This window comes from Aphelocoma coerulescens (assembly GCF_041296385.1).
Source record: "Aphelocoma coerulescens isolate FSJ_1873_10779 chromosome W unlocalized genomic scaffold, UR_Acoe_1.0 ChrW_unloc_scaf_1, whole genome shotgun sequence".
Classification (NCBI taxonomy): domain Eukaryota; kingdom Metazoa; phylum Chordata; class Aves; order Passeriformes; family Corvidae; genus Aphelocoma; species Aphelocoma coerulescens.
The window spans coordinates 16,860,361-16,880,423 of NW_027184080.1; the positions used below are offsets into that span (position 1 = coordinate 16,860,361).

Here is a 20,063-nt window from a genome sequence, read left to right on the forward strand (position 1 = left end):
CAGCTCCTTTTCCTCCAGAGAGTTAAACTTTGTTTTCTTGGGACTCCGATTTTTCCTTTCTCTGCTGGATGGTTTCAACATCAGAATACATTGGGAGGACTTTCCACAGAGGCCTTGGCCCTGGAGGTGGGCCCACCACCATGACCCAGCTCTGAGGAGGAGGGGGAGAGGCTACCTACAGAAGGACTCTGAAATTTTCCCAGGTTTTTCTCTCCACAGCGAGAGGTTCTATTATTTAGCATTATTATCCTTTTCTGTGTGTTTGTTAAATAAAGTTTTATCTCTTTCACTATCCTTCGAGGAAAATTTCTTTTTTCCCAAACCTGGTGGGGGAGGGCTGGTTGTAATCTGCCTTCTCTCAGAGGATATATTTCAAATTTGCCCAAACCAGCACAGTTTGCAATATAAACAATTATATTAAAATATTCCAAAAACTAAACAAATAGTAAATCCTGTTTATGCACACACAATTAAAAAAATACAATAAATTTAACACCAAATTGGAAAAATACAGCTGAACAAATAGTTATATTCGCTACATAGTCTTGAAATGCCAATTTTCTTAAGCTGTTTCAAATCCAAATATACAGGTCCAAAGGAGGGCCACAAAGATGATCATAGGGATGGAACACTTCTCTTATGAGGAAAAGCTGAGAGAGTTGGGGTTGTTCAGCCTGGAGAAGAGAAGGCTTCAGGGAGACCTTATTGCAGCCTTTCAGTACTTAAAGGTAGCCTATTAGAAAGATGGGGACAGACGTTCTAGTACGGCCTATTATGATAGGACATGGGGCAATGGTTTTAAACTAAGAGGGGAGATTCTGACTAGCTAAAAGGAAGAATTTTCTTGCAATTAGAGTGGTAAGACACTGGAATATTTTGCCCAGAAAGGTGATATATGCCCCATCCCTGAAAACATTCAAGGTCAGATTGGATTGTGCAGATCTATGTGAAGATGTCCCTGCTCATTGTGGGGGGCTGGACTAGATGACCTTTAAAGGTCCCTCCTGACCTAAACTATTCTATGATTCTATGATCTTCTTCCTTTGATTAACTGAAAAAAGTCAGAAAATAAACTCATATCCAATTCTGCTAACACGTTTCTTCACTGTAGGTATTATTGTCAGCTAACTTTGATCTGTCACCTTTAACTTCTGCACTGGCATGCCCCTTATCACTCTGTAGTGGTTTGGTCCAAGATACTCATTACTGTTTATCTTCTGTGAGATAAGAATTAGGAGAAACGCAAAGCAGGCACCAAACTTGAAAGAATATAAAGAAGTTTATTAACAGACCTAAAAGAAGAAAAAGAATTATACCACACCTTCAGAACACTTCTCCTCCCCCCCCCTTCCTCCCTTCTCCAAGTGACAATGTAAAAAGACAACCCTTGAGATGTTCAGTCTGTTTACCACTTCCAAATAACTTTGTTCAGTCCATTTAGGAAGAGGAGTCTCTCTGCTCGCATGCGAGTCCCTTCCCCCGACTTGCAGCTTTTCCCACAACTGCTTTCGAGGGTCCACTCTTGAAGTTTTTGGGGTACAATTTTAAGGTTGAGCCGTTCAGAAACAAAAATTCTCTTCACCCGTCTCTGGGAGCACTTCATCTCTAAGACCAGAGGCCCTTCTCCTTCCCTGGGAGCAAAGGGTCTTCCTCATCTTCATCTTTAGGACTATCTCTGGGAGCATCTCTAGGAACTGAGGTTTTCTCCTTTCCCATTTGGAGCAAAAGTCCTCATCGCTTCCATCTCTCCCTGTCCAAACTTCTCATGAAATTACAGCTGCATCAGCATCTGCTGATATCTTCATGAAATTACAACGGGATACTCTGATATATCATAGCTTTACAACAATTTCAGCTTTAATCATCTCCTCTTTCTCTTCCCTCAGGTTTTCAGCTCTTCACAGCACTAAAAGGGTTAATCTCACCTAGGCCTTGCAGCTGGAATTTGGCTTATTGCAGTGAAGGGGGGGGGGGGGAGCCGAGCCGCTCTGGCTGCCCACAGCAAGGCTGTGGGGGGGTTCCACGGGTGGAACAGGGCCCATCAGCTCCAGGATGGCTGTGGCCCGGCCTGGCCCAAGCAGGGCCTGGGCCAGGCCCACTGGCCCCCACACGGGGCCCGCAGCCACCTGTCCCAGCACCGAAAACGAGACAGAGAGGCTCTGCCTCGGGGTTTACTATTCTTAAGTGTGTATCACAAACGCGGTCACAACTTTAAGTGGCTTAAAGAATTGTCCACATTCAAACTGGCCAGCTGATAGGTTCTGGCAGGTCATAGAGGAAGCTGTAAGCACCCCTTTGCAAGAACATCACTTCCGGGACTATGCTTGCTAACCTATGACACACTCCAAGTTCTACTCGAATATCATATTCTCCCTTCTTGATTCCATAGTTTGTGACACCTACCAAGAAGCCCTTCATCTGGGGCAGCATCTAGTCTAATAGAACTTCCACTGGGCAGAAGACTTACCAGAATAGTACACTGGTAGACAAGCAAAGTTCACTAGTCATGATCTACTATGTACCAGTGCTCCATTGTAAGCACTAAGTACTTTCTGTACAAAATATAAAACAGTTGTGTGCATGTAAGCCACACAAGGCAAGCCAAGTTAAATGGCTTGGGCAGGCAGTGTGGACAAGGCAGAAGCATGATAGCCAGCTGTCTTGGCTGAAGCAACCTTAACTCCCTTTCATTGTTTAATCTGTGTTATAGCCTAGTTTAAACATCATTGTTTACACAATACTCTCATTTGGAGCTTTTAAATACTATCTTACTCTGAGGTATATGTCTATTACTGTAAAAGTTTATGCATCACTGTTACGAATGAGAGGGGAGAGCTTAGACAAGTCCCTGCCTTTCCAGGTTTCTGGCAGTAGACAGCAGCTTTATTGAGGCGGCCAGCACCCCAAAACCCACTCTCGCTCTCAAGTTCTTAATAATGACCGATCGAGCCTATTACAACATGAATTATTTATTGAATAGACCAAGGAAAACAGACATAAGACTTTAAACAGACTACTTACTACACAGGATAACACAAAAAGAACTACTAGTAGATAAAATAGTGCATGATAATAAAGGTACCTATATTACAGATAGTGAAGAAATCGTATAGATTAGGAACCAATGTCACTTACCAACGAATGATGGTGGTGTGCAAAGAATCTCCTCATTTCTCTCAATCCCAGGGAAGTATCTCAATGTGAACGTCTCCACGTTGAGAACTCTCTAAACACTCAGAGAGTGTATAAGAGATTTCTGATTTCATGAAAATCATAGTGGTCTTTTATAGTTGCAAAAAGTGCTTGTCTGTCAGTCACATTTCTGGCTTTTCCTTTCCCATCATTCAAGGAAGAATGTTTATTGCTGACCAAGGGTGTTTTCAGCTGAGATAATTCATCACAAGACAAACCATTTCGGCCTAGCTTAGCCATGGGGGAAGTAGATAAGTCTTTTGCTGTGTCAGGGGGTGAAAGGCCCTATCACATTCAAAATCTGGGGTCTAAGAATAAAAGCTAATTGTATTTTCTAAGTCAAGCTATAGAAAAATGGGAAGAAATAGTGTGTGGCTTGTTTTCAAGTGTTATTGTTTAGCATAACACTTCATGCAAGTAATGCAAAAAAGTCTATATACTCAGGACTGTTTACATCTGAATAAATACAGTAAATTAGCAAATACAGTATTTAAAATTAGCTACAAAAATGGGTTTTACCAGGTATTCACTGTTTGTATCAAGTCTTAAAGCTGAAAGCTGCCAGGGCAATACCAAAGAATATGAAATAAAAGAAAAAAACCATTAAAATGAAGACATTCAAGGAAATCTCAGAAAAAAAATATCACATTAATGGTTAACTAAACTAAAGCTAAAATTAAAGCTATCAGGCAGCCTTACCAGTATCTTCAATCAAAAGGCCATAAACATCTACGCTTTACATATTATTTATTTTATACTATGAGGTGAAAGCAACACATTTCCTTTTAGTAATGTATACACAAATAGCCTCACTCAGAATACACTTTTAATGCACATAAAGTATTCATTTTACAAATCATTTTGCAATCCAAATAAATATACAATAGCTTGGAAAATTATATTTTAGAAAACAAATGCCAATGTAAAAAGACCACTCAAAACAACTAAAATGATAAAAGGTTTCTATATAGCTCTGTATTTACAGTTTTCTTATTGCATCATCAATATCAGAAATCTGTTCCTTTAGCTGGTTCCACTGTTCTGGATTTAAAGAAATACCTGAAACACATTAAAAATAAATACTTAGGACAAAAAAAATTTGTAGTGCAGAATCTTGCATAATTACTGTTAAGGCTGGTTTCATACACAGTGTATGTCACAACTATTAATGCTTAACCTATCTCAGGTGTAACAACCACCTCGGTTACAAAGAAACTACTCATTTGGAACACTTCAGTTAAACTTTAGACCTTAGCTTATCTCCTTACAAAGAAAATGAGTCCAGTATAACAAATTAATTCACAAGTGTTAGGCTAAACACAGAAATACCATACTGGCCTTAACAGAAGGCAGTACAAAAGAAATAAGAAAATCAACCATATTCCTGTTGGCTTCTAAAAGCCATACCTCTGTGGACTGAACTTCTATGCACTTTTAAAGTACCATAATTCTGGGGGTTTTTTTCCCCTCACATTTATTAAAGCACTGCGAATAACAAACTATAAGTAACATTTTGGACATACTATTACCACTCCCTAGCACTCAAAAACCAACATGGAAATCCAATTGTAATAAAAGCAAGAAGTGAAGTTAATCAATGGGAAAATGCATGGCTATGCATATAACACCAATACCAAATCTGTTTGTATTCGATGCCTTGTTTTCCATAAGTTATGGGGGAACCATTTAGGAAAACAGACTCAGGCGAATGAAACCACTTTGCTTTTGTTTATAGTCTGTTGGGAAATAGAATTATTGGGATCAATAAAAGAACTGTACAAGCAATAGGCCTAGAAGCAAAAGGCCTGTGTGTGAGAAACTGCCCTCCATGGGAAAGTCCCTGTGTGAAAACTAACAAGCAGGGCTGGGAACAAAGAAGGAGTTTTTGAAACAGTGCAGCTGTCCTGATAAGCTGTGCTAACCAGCAGAGAAGGGAGATGGACACTGAATTCTTTTAATCATAACATGACTATGAAAGCTTGCCAATGTAAGTCCAATTATGTAGAAGTAGAAATGTGTTTTGATAAGCTTTAAGCCACTTAGGAATTAACAAGCTGGTATACTATATAAGTGCCTTTGGATTGCTAATAAACGGAGTCTTGCTTTTATCAACCATATTGGCTGGCCTGCTTCTCTCCCCCCGCCGGGGGCCCGGGCTTCTCGTCTTGTTACGCTTCTAACATCTGGCGCTCAAACTCAGAACTTGATCTCAGAGCTCAGAAATAGGCCTCGGACTTGCTCCTCTTGACCTGGCGGGAGCCTACTGCGGTGCTGGAGCAGCGCCGGTGGGCGTAAGGATCAGCGGCTCGCCTGATCCCAGCCTGGACAGCCCGGACAGCGGGGTCCGCCGTTTGGCTGACAAGGGCTAAACCTGAAGGCTGCACAACCCTGACAGCAGGGACAGCGGTAAGACGCGGCTTGTGGGAAGACACAGTTAGTGCGGAAAGACGCAGCTTGTGGGAAGACACAGTTAGTGCGGAAAGACGCAGTTTGCAGTTTGGGACGCAGTTTGCGGTTGAGACGCAGATTGCGGTTGGACGCGGATACGGAAACTCAGGTGGCCCTTGGTTTATTTTTACGCTTTTTAGAAAAGCGGGGACTTAGGTACACCTTTATAAGGAACTAGCTGATCCAAGATCGTTTAAAATGAAAGCTAAAGAAACAAAAGCTCTCAAATTCACCTGGAGAGCAGTAACTAGCACTCTCGCAGAAGTAAAAACGGAAAAGACAGTTGCCGTGGCTGCCATAGAGACTTTAGAGAGTGGCAGCGCTGGCTGTAGCAGCTCTGAAAAAGAAACAGACGCGGGACTTACAGAGCGGTGGCCAGAGACGGCGGCGGAGTCCGGGGTAGCACGGTCCTTCGGGCTGGCTGCGAGAAAACCGATTAAAAACGCGGCGGCGCGCGTCCGCTCACTGCGGGGGCTGCTAAACTCGGCAGAGCCGGATGTTACCTCTCCGACGGCCGAGGGGGAAATGGCTGCGAACGCGGAAGCAGAGACAGCAGACCCAGGGGGCGGGGCGCAGGTGGGCCAAGGAGACACAGGCAGTCCTGCCGTCTTGCCGAAAGCAGCAGAGCAACAAAGAGCAGAGCAACAAAAAGGTCCTAAAGCCCGGCCAAAAGCGGCGGAGGGTAACCCCCCCGCGCCGAACAGCAGGACGGCCGGCAGCAGCGCGGCTTCTGCGGTTTCGTCTCCTGCAAAGCCAAAGCCGGCCGGGGCGGCCCGGAAGCAGCCCCAAAAGAAAGAGAAGTACCAACAAATGATACAAAAAGTAATCAAAAAGCTTGCTAACTTATCTACACAAAGCATTTTACAGTCTGTCTTTACAGCAGATGTCCTGTGTTCAAAGGATTACATCAGCATCGTACAGTTGTTGTTAACCCCTTCACAGTTCCTGCTCTGGGAACGAACGTGGACTACAACACTGCAGAACGTCCTGCAACAACAGCAAAGTGGTGCCATGCTACAGGACCCCGAAACGAGACGGCACAGTCAGCATCAGCTCCTGAGGAACATGATGCCACTGCTTCAACAGCTGGGACTTTGAAACCTGTCCCGAGGAGCCTTGAGAGAGGCTGCAGACATGGCTGAGTGAAGGAGCTGAGGACTTGCCAGATCCACCACTCTCCGTGGCAGGAGAAATAGTGAGACTCTGGGGCGAATGTAACAGCTGCCCTGGGTGGTTGCTAGTGACTGGTGGTGGGTGTTGGGGAACCCTTTCCAAAGACAAAACTAAGAAAAATAATTGCATAAATTTTTGGGTATATTGCAAAAAATTTTTGGGTATAACACCAAACACAGAAGTAAAGTGAAAAATTGTTTTTTGACTGTTTCTAAACAAAAGCATTAGCAGGCATTTTCAATCAGCTGTCTGCCCATTTAGATCAAGTGAAAGCAGTCAATTTAGCAATTAGTTATGCATTTATGTTTTTACCTGGTATTTTAGCAAACAGGGCTTATGCTATTTTGCTTAAACTTGCTTGCTGGGAGAGGGATAAGTTTAATATAACCTTGCAAATGCTTAATGAGTTAAGTGTGTGTGTTATTAATGTTAGACATATAATATTATAAAATTAAGTAGCCATTGATTTTCTACTATTAGCCCACAGCCATGGCTGTGAAAGGTTCCAAGGTTTGTGCTGTATAAATCTTTCTAACCACTTTTTCCTACTTCACAAACAGATAAGTGAGTTACATCAATTAACTACACAATTACAGAAAAAAAGAAGACAGTCTCAACTTAGAGGGATGGTTAAAGTTATTAGGTTTAAAAATCATAACTGGTTTTATTTGTGTAGCATTTGACTACTGTAAAACTAGTAATACTATTAATAATAGTGTGTTCACCTTGCCTTCCAATGCTTGCAAGAGATAATATACAAAGTCACTACATCTGTGACCCATCAAGTATTGCTTGCACAAAAGAAAAACGGGAGAATTGTTGGGAAATAGAATTATTGGGATCAATAAAAGAACTGTACAAGCAATAGGCCTAGAAGCAAAAGGCCTGTGTGTGAGAAACTGCCCTCCATGGGAAAGTCCCTGTGTGAAAACTAACAAGCAGGGCTGGGAACAAAGAAGGAGTTTTTGAAACAGTGCAGCTGTCCTGATAAGCTGTGCTAACCGGCAGAGAAGGGAGATGGACACTGAATTCTTTTAATCATAACATGACTATGAAAGCTTGCCAATGTAAGTCCAATTATGTAGAAGTAGAAATGTGTTTTGATAAGCTTTAAGCCACTTAGGAGTTAACAAGCTGGTATACTATATAAGTGCCTTTGGATTACTAATAAACAGTCTTGCTTTTATCAACCATATTGGCTGGCCTGCTTCTCTCCCCCCGCTGGGGGCCCGGGCTTCTCGTCTTGTTACGCTTCTAACAATAGTCTACAGATAAAACTAATTATATATTAAAATATAAATCATTAATAAGTAAAAATATTACTCTAAAAATACCATGTAGTAACAAAGTATAGAAATCTGATACACAAAGATCTCCAGCAAACTGCAGACAATGTTTTAATACAAAATAACACGAAGCAGAACAATACCTTTTCTGCCAGGCTTCATTTCACCTTCTTGATCCATCCAATATTCTCTAATATCAATTAAGACTTTTCCTTTAAAGTCACGAACACTGACATACCTCATTTTGCCAATCTGTCAAAACACATATAAGGATATTTTTTAGATATTTTACATATTACAGCATTCACTTTTCCCAGCAGTATGACATGGATATGTGACATTGCACACTGCAGCTTATTTTAGACACCAGTAAAACAACTAGATCAAGAGCTTAATCGAAAGCAATCAGTAGGCAAATAAGTAATGTCAATATAAATAGATGAATGACTTAAAATCAGTTGAGCATTCAGCATTCAATGCTCAGTGCAAGAGTGGCTCTCTCCTAAAACAAAAAAAATACCTGTCTTCTTAACAAGCTTACATCTTATAAAACCCACTAAAATTTACTGTTTTCTGAAATAAAGTTTTGCCTCTGTTATAACCATCTTTGTTAGCAACAGTTGTAAACAAACAGGGAAGAAGGAGCTCTACTCCCAAATCTAAGTTTTAGTCCATTCCATATGTACAGAAATCAAATTAGATATTCACATGAGATGGGCCCAATTTCTAACTGGTTCCCCCCCCCCCTTTTTTTTTCCTTTTTATTTTTTAAAACACAGTAAATACAGATGGAAACAGAAGTAAGACACCAACTGCCCCATGCCTGCTTCCGCCAGTTCATTGGGACACTTTATTGGAACTGTGGTTAAAAGACTGTACCAAATGTCCCAAAAAAACCCCTATCCAAATACTTTAAGTTTACCAACACAGCAGTGGTATGAAATGACTTTGAAATAACAGATTTTCACACAGTGGCTTAACTGAATTATGAGGGCTTTTTTTTATTCTCCAAAGAAGGGGCAAAGGGAAAACAGACAACAGGCACACTATACATTACATTATTTAGGCTTTATCAAATTTGAAAAAAAGTTATTAAAAAAAAAATTGTTCACAAATTCAAAATATAATGTGAATTTGAGAATCAGAAATTTGATAATAATAAAATCAGTCAAACAATTAATGTAAAAAATTCTTAGTATTCTGTATGCACCTTCTGGATACACTTTGTGAAGAAAGAACACAATAAAGTAAACAATTTTAAAAATAGAATATTCTTTCCTGATAAAACATTAGTTTTAGTTTTCACCTTCCTTAATTTACACATCTTGCACTTTGACGTAATTTAACAGGCGACAAAACACATCTCACTAGCATTAAGTCTAACCAGAAAGCATGAACAACTGTCCAACTCTCTCAACTCTCCAACTCTTAACTAAACTCTCTCTCTCAACTAAAACCATCCACAGATGTTTAAATCTGAAATACTAAGGCCCGAACAACAGGCCCTGAGCCAAAGTTGACCTCTAGATGAACCTTCCAAACAAATGTTATATGCATCCACTCATTAATGAAGTATTATTAGCAATATGATATATGTATCCACTCTTTGGCAAAACATGTATTTACCTTTCCGTATTTAGCAACCGGACAAGGCCACATCTGGCCTTGTCTGGGGGTGTAGGATCAAAGACAACTCCCTTGGTTCCTTCTTGAGGCCTGGCCAGGCTTGGGGAGAAACCCAACAGGAGAATAAAACCAGATGTTCACACATTAGAAGTAATGGTAACTTGTTTATTATAAAAGCTGGGCTACTCTCACAGCAAAGTCAGAAGCCTCTTTGCCTGCAAAGGTGGATGCACCACAGAATTTCCCAGTTACCGGGAGTGGTTCTCCAGTCCTTTGCTGTGACAGCTTCCCCCAGCTGATGACTGCAGATCTGGATGAAGGGGTAAAGTATTAGGGTAACTGGTAATGTATCTTTCTTAATCACTATAGGCAATCTCCTGTAGTAATGATTAGGTGCATTGCTTAGTTTATCCTTTTGTGATTCTTTGCAGTTTTGCATTATAGTAAATTACACTATTCCTTAAGTTGGTGTCCATGTCTGGTGCTGACCCTACCCACCAGCAAAACAAAGTCATAAAAGTTATTTCACAAAATATACATAAACAAATAGGCTTTGTGCTTGCTTAAACTAATTTTTCTTCTTATGCAGATCATGCTAAATTAACATTAAAAATTTATTTTTAAACAATTGGGATGTCTTTAAATAGCATAAGCCTGAAGCAGTTGTTTTCCTACTTCAAAGCATCCTTTAAAATAAAAAAGTTTATGATAGTATTTTGTGATTGATTTATTAAACACTTTCACAGCACTACAAATTTAACATTCAAAAATAAGGTATTATGTCACAGTAGCTGAGTTCTTTCAGACCAAACTTGGTAACATGTCCAAGTCCATCAGCACTGCTGGAAAAGGATATCCTAAATAGCCTACATGAACAACATTTATTGGTTTTCCCTATAATGCTGTCTTGGGGTGACCTTATGATGTGTATCCCATATCGCTGCCTATGCCCAGAAATTAATTCCTGTGCCTTTCTATGCCTCTAAACTGAGCCTGAGAGGGGGAAGGAAAAAACTGAGCAAAACTTTTGCACAGCAGTTTGCAGCTTGTTCAAGGTCACACACAGATAGCAATTGGTTTTCCCCACTGCGGCAGGGGAGGGAGGAAGCACCCGGCTTGCTGCACCCAGAACAGTTTTTTTTGGCCAGTGGTTCAGCTGCTTTGTTCTCCAGAGAGAGACTGAGAGTTGAATTTTTCCTTCTCTGGAATTCCGGATTTTCTCCCTTTTCTACTGGACTGCTTGATTGCTTTAACATCAGAACACATTGGGAGGACTTTCCACCGGGCACAGAGGGCCTGGCCCTGGGCCAAGCCCCAGCTCCGAGGAGACCAAAGGGAGGACTCTAACGCTTTCCCAGGTTTTTCCTCCACAGCGAAAGATTTTACCATTTAACATTATTTTCCTTTCCTGTGTGTTTGTTAAATAAATAGTTTTATCTTCTTCACTTTCCTTTGAGGAAATTTTTTTTTTTCCCAAACCTGGTGGGGGAGGGGTGGTTATGCCTTCTCTCAGAGGATATATTTCTAAATTTGGCCAAACCGGTACAAATGCTTCAGTGACTTTTAAGGTCATCTATAAACCAGCTTCAAGCTGTAATACTCCTTAACACCTTTTTTTTTTCTCTAGATCTATCAAAGACTATTAGTCCATTGCCAAGTAACTCCAGATTTACTTTAAGAAAAAATCTGATATGATATAGCAGATTATATCTGCAAATACAGTAAACTGGTGCATAATTTGTCTATTAAAGATAAGGCTACATGTCTTAATTCAACTACAGTAAGGCGAGGGGCGATAATACAAAGTACACAACATTTATTCAGTCAGTAAGTCTACCTTAAATACAAACAGTTCCATATGAAAATGCTAAAACTGTAAGATTTTATATCACTGTCTAGATTTCAGCTGAATGCTCACATTAAATTTCAAATGTTTAGGTAAACTCAATACAAAACCATTGCCACTGCTGAAAAGCTTTATATAGGCTTTCAAAGTACAGTTTAAAAAATTCAGACCTAGATTTTGGCTAAGCAAAGTGATGTTTCCTGAAGTTCAGTTACCTGCAATTCTGGCATTGAGTCATTTCTGACGAATTCTTTTTTCATGCATGTCTTGGGGTGATTTTATGATAATACTGTATTCCCCATCATCTGCTTTATGCCCAGAAATGGGTCCTGTAGCTTTAAGCTGGGTTCAGGAGGAGTGGTGGAAGCTGGGGAAAATTCCTCAGCACAGTTTGTGTTCAAGCACACACACACACCCGTGTTGCTCAGCTTTGAGGTGGGAGAGTTTTCTTCTGCTTTTAGCTAGCTTGTTAGCTGAGGCAAGAAGTTTTCCCGAGACTGTAATAGCCATCCTCCAGTGACTTCTGTGGCTTCTCCTGAGACTGTTCGGCTTAGCTGTGATCCGAGAACCAGATCATCGGACACTGGACTGACGGAGACACCACATCCCGGCCCCAGACCTCAGGAGAAGCCGGAGACAGCTGCAGAAAAGAACTCTGAATCCACCAGTTTTCTCCGCAGTGAGGAGGTTAATAGCCAGAGATCTGCCGGGATGAACCACGCTTCTCATAGAGATATGATGGAACTCCGTTTATTCTATTGTCAATCCCATAGTTATACTCTAATTCCTCAAGCACACATAAGCAAGCTCCATACTATTGGATTACAGCTACTGTTCACACAGCCTTTAATAGCAAGCGATGGGTTACAGATTAATATGCACACAACTAACTAACATAAGTCTTTGTCTTTCTATGGTCAGCGTCCCCCTCGGCAACATCCTGTTGGCTTGCCACATCAGCATTGCTCCTCTCTTTTTTCCCTAGTCAAGAACAGTTCACTAATATAGCTTGGATTGTGCATGTACACATGTCCCTGTTCACTCAGCCATTTCTCTACAGATCTTTGCCTTTTGTGCCTCCAATTGGACAGGGGGGAAGAGGAAGCATCACATGGGTGTGGTTTTTTTAGTGCAAGGACTAAATTGGAGAATACTATTGCTAATCAATGACACACAATCACATTCCAGAGCATCACAAACATATATTACCTACTTATCTACTTTCAGGAGTGTCTTGGGTTACAATATAAGATGTGACCAAAAGTATGTATTCTATCACCATCTGTTAAAACCAGGTGGGACAATGTTCTTTATCTCTTCCATGACACATCCCTGATAACTCCCTCCAGAAGGATATCTTTCTGTTAATAGGCCATCTAGCCTCACTGCATGACTCATAAAATTACATCATCCCATTGTGAGATGCTCCACCCAGGGGGAGGAACCAAGCATTCCTACCTGGATATAATCTGAAGTTTGGAACGCTACAGTCAGCCCTACCTACTGGATTCCCAGAGGACAAGAGCTACCACTGGACACTGGACCTTCAGGTGAAGACCAGACCCTTCTACAGGATCACCACTTCAACAGCACCACTTCATCTCGACTGCTACCACCACCCTGACTAACAGGGTGTCAGGTTGTATCCTGACTCTATCAGTGTTCTTGTACTAATGCATTTATTTTAATTTTCCTATTAAATTATAATTCTGACTTGCAATCTCCCACTGGTTTGTTTTCAAACTAGTACAAGGAGCCTACGATAGGTAAAGACATTACACCAGGAAACTGAAGAACTTATTTCTCACAAGTGAGAAAAGCAATTTTGACCCAAACTTAAATAAAGGGGGGGGCTGCACACATGCAACAGGCAAACTAATTTTCAAGTAACAATTTCTGTGAAATACCCAATCATGTAATGTGGTTCCACTCTGGATAATTAATATTAATACCTAACCCATCAGCATTAACAAACCTTATCCAAATCAGGCATAGGTCGATGACGGGATTTTTCAAACTAACCAAGGTACATGATGAACAACTCACATTGGCTTGAAGCCACAGACAGGAAACTAATGTAACATGAATAATGCTTGTCCTTAGGGCCTCTAGTAATACATCACAAATGGGAGTAAGGTAAATTTCCACACTTCAACTGCACTCAAATCCTTTAACAAATTCCAAAGTATACTAGGCTACCTATAAAACCTAAAAAGACCATGACGTAAATAAATAAAACATACTTGGTCTCTTATACTTAATTCCCTTCTTACAATTATTTTATTCTTCATAATTAGTTTCAAGCATACCATTACACTAACATTAGTTTCAAACAAAAATAATCAAGTATAGATCTTTACGGAAATGTTTAATCTTCTGAATACAGCAGTCACAATGAGTTCAATATTAAAGGAAGCTGTATACTTTAAGAACACAGCCCAAAGGTGTAAAACAGCAAACCACTAAGTTTCATGTCAGTTGCTATCATTCCCACACATAATATGGATGCCACAGAATTTCTGAGTATCATATGAATGCTTTACAGCCTCATTTCCATCAACTGAAGACACACTTGTAAGTTATGCTGCAAAATCACTTGTACACGGATCATTTTTATTACCGCAGGGAAGCAGAAAGGAGAGATTCTATTATTATTAATATTCCTAGAACAAACAAAATAATACCTACAAAATTAACATGCAACTAGATCTAGCATGCTCTCTTGGGTAGAAAGAAAAGAGGGAGCATCCTCAGACCTACAGTGCTATTTCTACACTGAAACAGGTGCATCTTAGTTAACACACATAAGCTGATGTTGCATGAAAAAAGAATGCACATAACACAACAAACAATCTAAAAAAACTTTTGTTCTTGAGTAACTAAAGGCAGGCAGAAACTTAGGAACACTGATGGTTTAGGTCAGGGTGATACTGAAATATTTTTCTGTTTTGTAGTCAACACTAGAAGAATCCTGCTCTTAGAGTAATATGAGTCCTCTACTGTCTGCTTTTAGTAACTTATTACCTTGGGTCAAAAAAGGTTGAAAGAAATCAGAGCACACAAATACTTTTGCTTTTATTTGAAAGTTTTTTTGCTTTGGTTGGTTTGGTTATGTTGGTTTGTTATGTTGCTTTGTTTTTTGTTTTTTCTCTTTTTCATTGGGAGTGCATTAAAATTAACTTTTCCCCAAGGCTGCAATTTCTGAACCGATTACAAAAAAATCCCAAACATATAGGCTTTATGCGATGTTTGAGTTCTAAATGCAGTTCACCTCATCAGATGCAGAAGATACTATCTCATTTTTCCTACATGGATCAAAGCATGCTCCAGCAGAACTAAAAGTATTATATTCTTTCTTCAATGGACAAGTCCAAGCAGTTATGCCCAGGGTCTTCAATTGAAGCTCTCCCTCCAACTATATATACAGAGTAAAGTGAAAATTGACATGGGCCTTCACTAGAGTTTCCCCCCATGTATTACTTTGCACAGCTACAGCCCAAAACCATTTATTTTGCCTTACTCAGTGTTGGAACCATCTTATTAGGCACCTCTCTCATAACTTTTCACAAACTTAAGAATCAAAGTCTCTAAGAATTTAAGTCCCTTTCTCACCCCTTGCCCCTTTCAAGCTAGCTAGTCAGAAATTTAATAAGTCTTGATCCACACCCCTAAAAAAAGGAATTCTGAGGTATTCATATTCTTGCACAGCTTTCAGCATACATTGCTTCCTCAGCTAACCCCAGGATACACAATACCCTGAACTCACAAATGTTTCTGGCTACTGAAAAAAATGTACATTCATCCTATTTTGACAATGTCAAAAATTGCAATATTGGATTTTCAGTGAGAAAAACCTGCATCATAAAGGAACAAGCAAAACTTATTCCAAGATACTGCCTTAGAAGACAGTAGCCAAGTTCCCTTGACCTAGCTAAATAGGAATTAAGAGTCCATATTTTCGGTTTCCAAGACTGTCCTGATCTAATATTTACAGACAAAATGACTACCCAGAGAATTATGACATGCAAAGACATGAGGGTTAGAATCAATTGCCACAACTCTGATTCTTTTACTCTATTGAAACCTAACAGTGCTTTTTCTCAGTATCTCATCTGCACGCTAGCATCGTAATCCCCTTCAGCCAAGATTTCAGGAGACCAAGCACTGCTATCATGATATTCAGATAGCCTCATAAAACTTATACAGATTATGATGTAAATGGTTACCTTAACCAGGCTCTAAGACAGTCATCAATTTTACCTGAAACATATTCTCATCTCTGTTACTGCTTTGCTTAGAAGAAGCTGCACCTTTTGAACTTTCACCAGTCTTTTGTTTCTTTATGGGCTTTTCTGGAACTACTTGCTTTTTCCGCTTTGCCTTGGAGCAAGAATAAAAAAAAAAAGTAATGAATCACAACTCATAAATTATAAAAAAAGTTTATGTTAGAGGTCACAAACTACTATTATGCAATACACATTATCACCTTCCTCCTGTGAAGGCAGGAATCCAATACTATACATTTAGACTGGAACAAAAAAAAAAAATCTTCAAATGAGCCTATTTCTCTTCTCAGTGAAGCTTATCATAATAATTTGGCTTTAAAGAGAAATTAATTAGATCAAAATACATTTCAGAAAGCCTACTTTCTTTGTGCAATAATATTGTCAGTTTTAATTAAAATCTTAAAGTCTGATAGAAGCTTCACTTTCCAGAGAGTGCAATGAAAAATGGGAAACAGCTAACAACTCAGCTAAAAAAAAAAGTAGATAAGATAATGAAAAAAAGGATCTGAAAAATCAAATACAAGAGAATTTTTTTAAATTGAAGTCCAATCTCTGTTCATAGCATGATAAATTAAACATGTTTTTAAAACATTCAGGCAATATCACCTGTAAATCAGATTACTTTGCTAGCAGATGCTACAGAGAATGCTACATTTCCACTAATGATTATATAGTAATCATGCCCACCATAAAGAAAGAATAATACAAAGATACCAAAAATTATTCTCACCTGCTAGAATCATATTGTAGATAACCTCTTTTAAAGAGCAACAGCTCAAAAAAATATGGGAGGTTGTCATAGAAACAAACCAAAACCAACCACCTTACTGCCCACTGAAGTTGATTGCTACACTATGTCTTATCAGGAATACATTTCCCAAACAACTAAAAAAAAAAAAACCTGACCATTTTCTCTTATATTAAGATTTCACAAAATACCTAATTTGCTAGGTGCAACCAAATCACATTTTCACATTTGAACCAATTCAGTATATCAGACTCTCTTCACATACTGCACTAAAAGACCCAATGTCTGCATTACCACCTAGCATTTCTTAAAAAGATAAATTGACTATTGTATTCAATTTGTTTGCAATGATTGAAACATCTATACAAATTTATAAATTAAATCACTATTAAAATAAATGAAAACATTACATTTATGCATTTAAAACAGCTAATGTTAAAATTATCAACTCAAAAACATTCAGGTTGACTCCGCTTTTAAGTGAGAAACTAACAGATGGTATTACAGTAAACGTAAGACTCTGAAACATAAAAAGAATGTGAGCAAGATAAGCAAGCGGCACATGGATGACAAGGCAAGTGGAGGTTTTTGTTTTGGACTTGCAAGTAATCCAGATATCAAAATGAAGGTGGGGGGTGTCCTCAAAATTAGTTCAAATTCTTGCCACCAAAGGCAGCTTATATAGAAGCCTTCTATCACTTGCCACAAAGCAGCAAAGAATTCCAGGAAGCTTGTGGCTAGATATACCATACAGAAAAACATGAAGCAAAATGCATCTTAAGAAAAAAAAGTGTACTGCAAAGCAAAAAGCATCCACCCAAACCATAATCTTGGGGGGTGGGTTTTGTTTGGGTTTGGTTTGGGGTTGGAAGGGGGTGTTTGGGGTTTAAGTGTCAGATAAATCATATGGAATGACATGCATTTTGTGACATAACACTCAACTAATTCCTTAGCCCCAGCCTGAAATAGAACAGTTAACATAGTAGTTATAAACTGCATATAATGGTCACCTTTTTGTCAACTTCACTATCTGAATCACTAGCAGATGAGCTTGAAGACACAAGTTCCTTTGACTTAGGCATTCTAGGAAGAGAAAGATAACATGAGAACACTATACAAGGAATACATCCCATTATGGCTAGAAAGCCATCTTCAAACCTGTTTGTAAAGGCTCATCTTATTCAAAACCCTCCTGAAGACTTTCCTGCCTTTTCATATAACCTTTAATACTCATTGTAGATGTGATCACAAACACCATTCCCTCATATAGCTCTTCCCCTTTTTGCTGCGACTGCCTTATATGCAGTATTTTAGATTCTGAACTGCTTACAAAAGGACAATTTTTCACCAGTTTCATATTCTCCCAGGTATGGTAGATACTATAATGGGAAAAAAAAGGCAATACAAAACTGGTGTCCAGATGAATTCTCAACATAACATTCATAAATATAAACAATTAAGGCCCCAACACTACATATATTCTTACATGAGCATTTTACCTAGTTGAAATTGCGAGTAACAGCTGCACAGTTGTCATAGATGAAGCTAAAGTTCCCATCAGTAATAGAAAAGTATGAAAATATCTCCGTTGCAGAGAACTACAGTGCTGTAATTAATATTTCCATTGCCACTTTACCACATCAGTCACTAGAATCTATTCATTTACTAGACAAGTGGACATTCAACTTTCCTTGAATGCATGCTGCCAGGTGTACTTCTACATCTCTAGTATGCAAACATGATTAGATACAGCAGTTGAACATGTTGCCTGCTACTAAAAACTCTAACAAATAACTAGCTCGTTTGTGATTTCAGAATACAAAGCAGCATCACATGGAGAATCTGTATAAAATAAACTAGCGAAGAAAGGCTAATAAAGTATTAAAGAAGCATACCTCAGGAAAGAAAAAGAAATAGCAGTGTTTTTAAACTGGCAATGAAATAAACTATGTGCAAAAGAAAAAACAGAGTCTGAATAATAATAACGGATCAACGTGGTTCTAAAGTAGAGTAAATTCTGTCATAATATTTTGGAGCACAACGATAGAAGCTGTAGCACTGAAAATGAAACAGGGTATGGGAAGCACACGTAAACCACGCTACAGGACGGAGGCAGGCAGAGGAGAGCTGGAACGGGACAATGCAAAAATAAGCACAGCAATGACATGAAATAGGGAAGCCGAACAAGAAAAGTCTAATACGCGGAGGGCGGGACACCTGCAGAGGACAACTCCAGAGTCCGCATCAGGAAGGGAGAGTAACAACATGGAGGAAGATGGATGCGGAAACTAAAGGAAAAATAAATGGGGTGGGGTGGGTGTCCCCTCGTGAGAAACTAGCAAGCAGAGCGTGAGGACACTGAAGCACCGGGGAGAACAAGGGTGGAATGAGAAGGGACAAGCGAAGACAAGGGTAAGTAACATGAAAAAGACAAGCGAGTACGAACTAGGAACACCAGATAGGCGGATGCCTGCCGCCATTTTCCTCCCCTCTTCCTCTTTCCTACGGTTCGTGTTGCCCCCCCAAGGGAAAGGAGCGAGGGCGCGGCAGGGGGGCGCGGGCAAGAACACCCAGGTCCTCCCATGGCAGGGTAGCAGCAAGAAGGACGCAGGTTACCGGCGGTGAAGGAAAGACAACACAACACAACACAACACACACACACACAAAAGGCCGGGGGTCGTCAGCGGGGAGGGCCTGCTCCCGGTGCGGGGTGAATGGAGCTGGGCGGTTCCCCACCGCCATTTTCTCCCTCACTCAAATCCTCTTTGCCCCCCCAACACGGCAGCGGCTCCTACTCCCGCTCCACGGCAGGGCATTCCTCCCGCAGAGCATAGCGGGCACTCGAGGAAAAGGGAAAGCCTCACCACACGGTTACCCAGCGCGCCTCTCCTACACCAGGCTAGGAGATGCCGAGCGCCCTACAGTTGCGGATGGAGGAAAAAGAACACGGCAACAGCCCTAACTAAACACGCAAAAGAACCCAAATGCTCACGTCTCACTTCGCACACGGCTCCTCTACACCATAGAAGAAATAGAAGAGATTCATCGCAGAATCCCCGCCCCAGCCCTGCACCACGTGGGAGGGAGCAGGGGGAGGTATTTAAAGGGGACGCGTACCTTTCTAACTCGTTCCTACCTCTCCCGCCCCGGCTAGGACAGGCGCAAAAAACCACTGGCTTCCACGGGGCTACGCATCATTCCAATTGAGGGAGCCCTATGGGACCGATGGCAGGGCCCTACCTGGAGCCAGGCCCCGTCGGGACTGCGGCCCCGCTGAGGGGAGGCCTGCACTCCACTTGGGGGCTGTGAGAGGGGACCGAGAGGAGGGCCCTTAATATCTAAAAGGAACCCTTAAAAGTAAATCTGTAAATAGTTGTTTTCTTTTGCACGCAGCAGCGGTTCCTCGATCTCATTTAGAACCGCCCCGCCTGCAGCCGTGCCCGAGGGAAGGACAGGAA

The 20,063-nt window shown here is 40.4% G+C and overlaps 1 protein-coding gene across 3 annotated transcripts; it reads right to left on the reverse strand.

Annotated features, from left to right (window-relative positions):
• Positions 1–1,260: 1,260 nt before the first annotated feature.
• LOC138102715 (activated RNA polymerase II transcriptional coactivator p15) lies at positions 1,261–19,760 on the reverse strand. 3 transcript variants are annotated; one of them, XM_069000473.1, is made up of 5 exons: positions 19,742–19,760; positions 17,616–17,688; positions 15,832–15,951; positions 8,243–8,351; positions 1,261–4,251 (listed from the first exon to the last, which is right to left on the reverse strand). In XM_069000473.1, exons 2-5 carry the CDS (start codon positions 17,685–17,687, stop codon positions 4,172–4,174), a joined length of 381 nt encoding a protein of 126 aa, XP_068856574.1. In that variant the 5' UTR covers position 17,688; positions 19,742–19,760; the 3' UTR covers positions 1,261–4,171. The 3 variants fall into 3 exon arrangements, with proteins under 3 accessions (XP_068856574.1, XP_068856573.1, XP_068856572.1); XM_069000472.1 differs by lacking the exon at positions 19,742–19,760 and adding an exon at positions 19,598–19,684; XM_069000471.1 differs by lacking the exon at positions 19,742–19,760 and adding an exon at positions 18,105–19,586.
• Between the last annotated feature and the right edge of the window lie 303 nt (positions 19,761–20,063).